The sequence below is a fragment of the Bison bison genome, unplaced genomic scaffold (genome assembly GCF_000754665.1).
Source record: "Bison bison bison isolate TAMUID 2011002044 unplaced genomic scaffold, Bison_UMD1.0 scf7180017864307, whole genome shotgun sequence".
Classification (NCBI taxonomy): Eukaryota; Metazoa; Chordata; class Mammalia; order Artiodactyla; family Bovidae; genus Bison; species Bison bison.
The window spans coordinates 10832524-10833135 of record NW_011494879.1 but is presented as its reverse complement, the minus strand read 5'-3'; the positions used below and the strand labels follow the sequence as shown (position 1 = coordinate 10833135).

Genomic DNA, 612 nt, shown 5'->3' with positions numbered 1-612 from the left:
ATGGAAAAAATCCTTTCTTTAGACCGAGCCCAACAACAGGCACCCCAATCCTGAATCCCTTCCCCCCCCCCAAATTTGATGAGACGCCCCCAGCAGTCACTGGCTGCAGGCAGAGTACTGCCAATAGCTGATTCTGAACGTCTCTAACCCCACCCCCGCTGCTCCAAACCCCCAAGTACGCCCTCTTCCTGAGAGAGGCTGAACCCCAGTTCCTGGGAACGGTTCAGGGGCACCAGCGCGGAGAGGGTCTCGCGGAGAGCCGCTGTCTCCTCCGAGCTGGAGCAGCCGTGACCCAGATTACCACCGCATCGGCCTCGCCCTGCTGAACCCTTTTCGTCTTCCTCTGGGGGCACCATTTGGAGACGAACCCAGTTTCGGGGTGGGGACGCACCGGCTCCCCATCAGCTCAGATGCAGACAAACGTTCTAGAGAAGGGTGAATTTCCTTTCGATGAAGCCATTACACCCCCCTGGCAAGGGCAGTAGAGGGATCAGGGCGGGTCTCTCCAGTCCCGGAGCCTTCGGGAGTGGAACTGGCTTTTCAGGGAAAACCCCGAGATGGTTTTGTTTCGGAAGCAGTCCCCCGGGCATATTCGGGCCCCCGGTGCGGCAG

General features: G+C 59.6%; 1 protein-coding gene across 1 annotated transcript in view; it reads right to left on the bottom strand.

The window, feature by feature from the left end:
* MYCN (v-myc avian myelocytomatosis viral oncogene neuroblastoma derived homolog) overlaps positions 1-612 on the bottom strand; it is a 5976-nt gene that overhangs the window by 5009 nt on the left and 355 nt on the right. Inside the window, 1 exon segment of the mRNA XM_010852093.1 lies at positions 154-168. Coding sequence (XP_010850395.1) covers positions 154-168 — 15 coding nt within the window.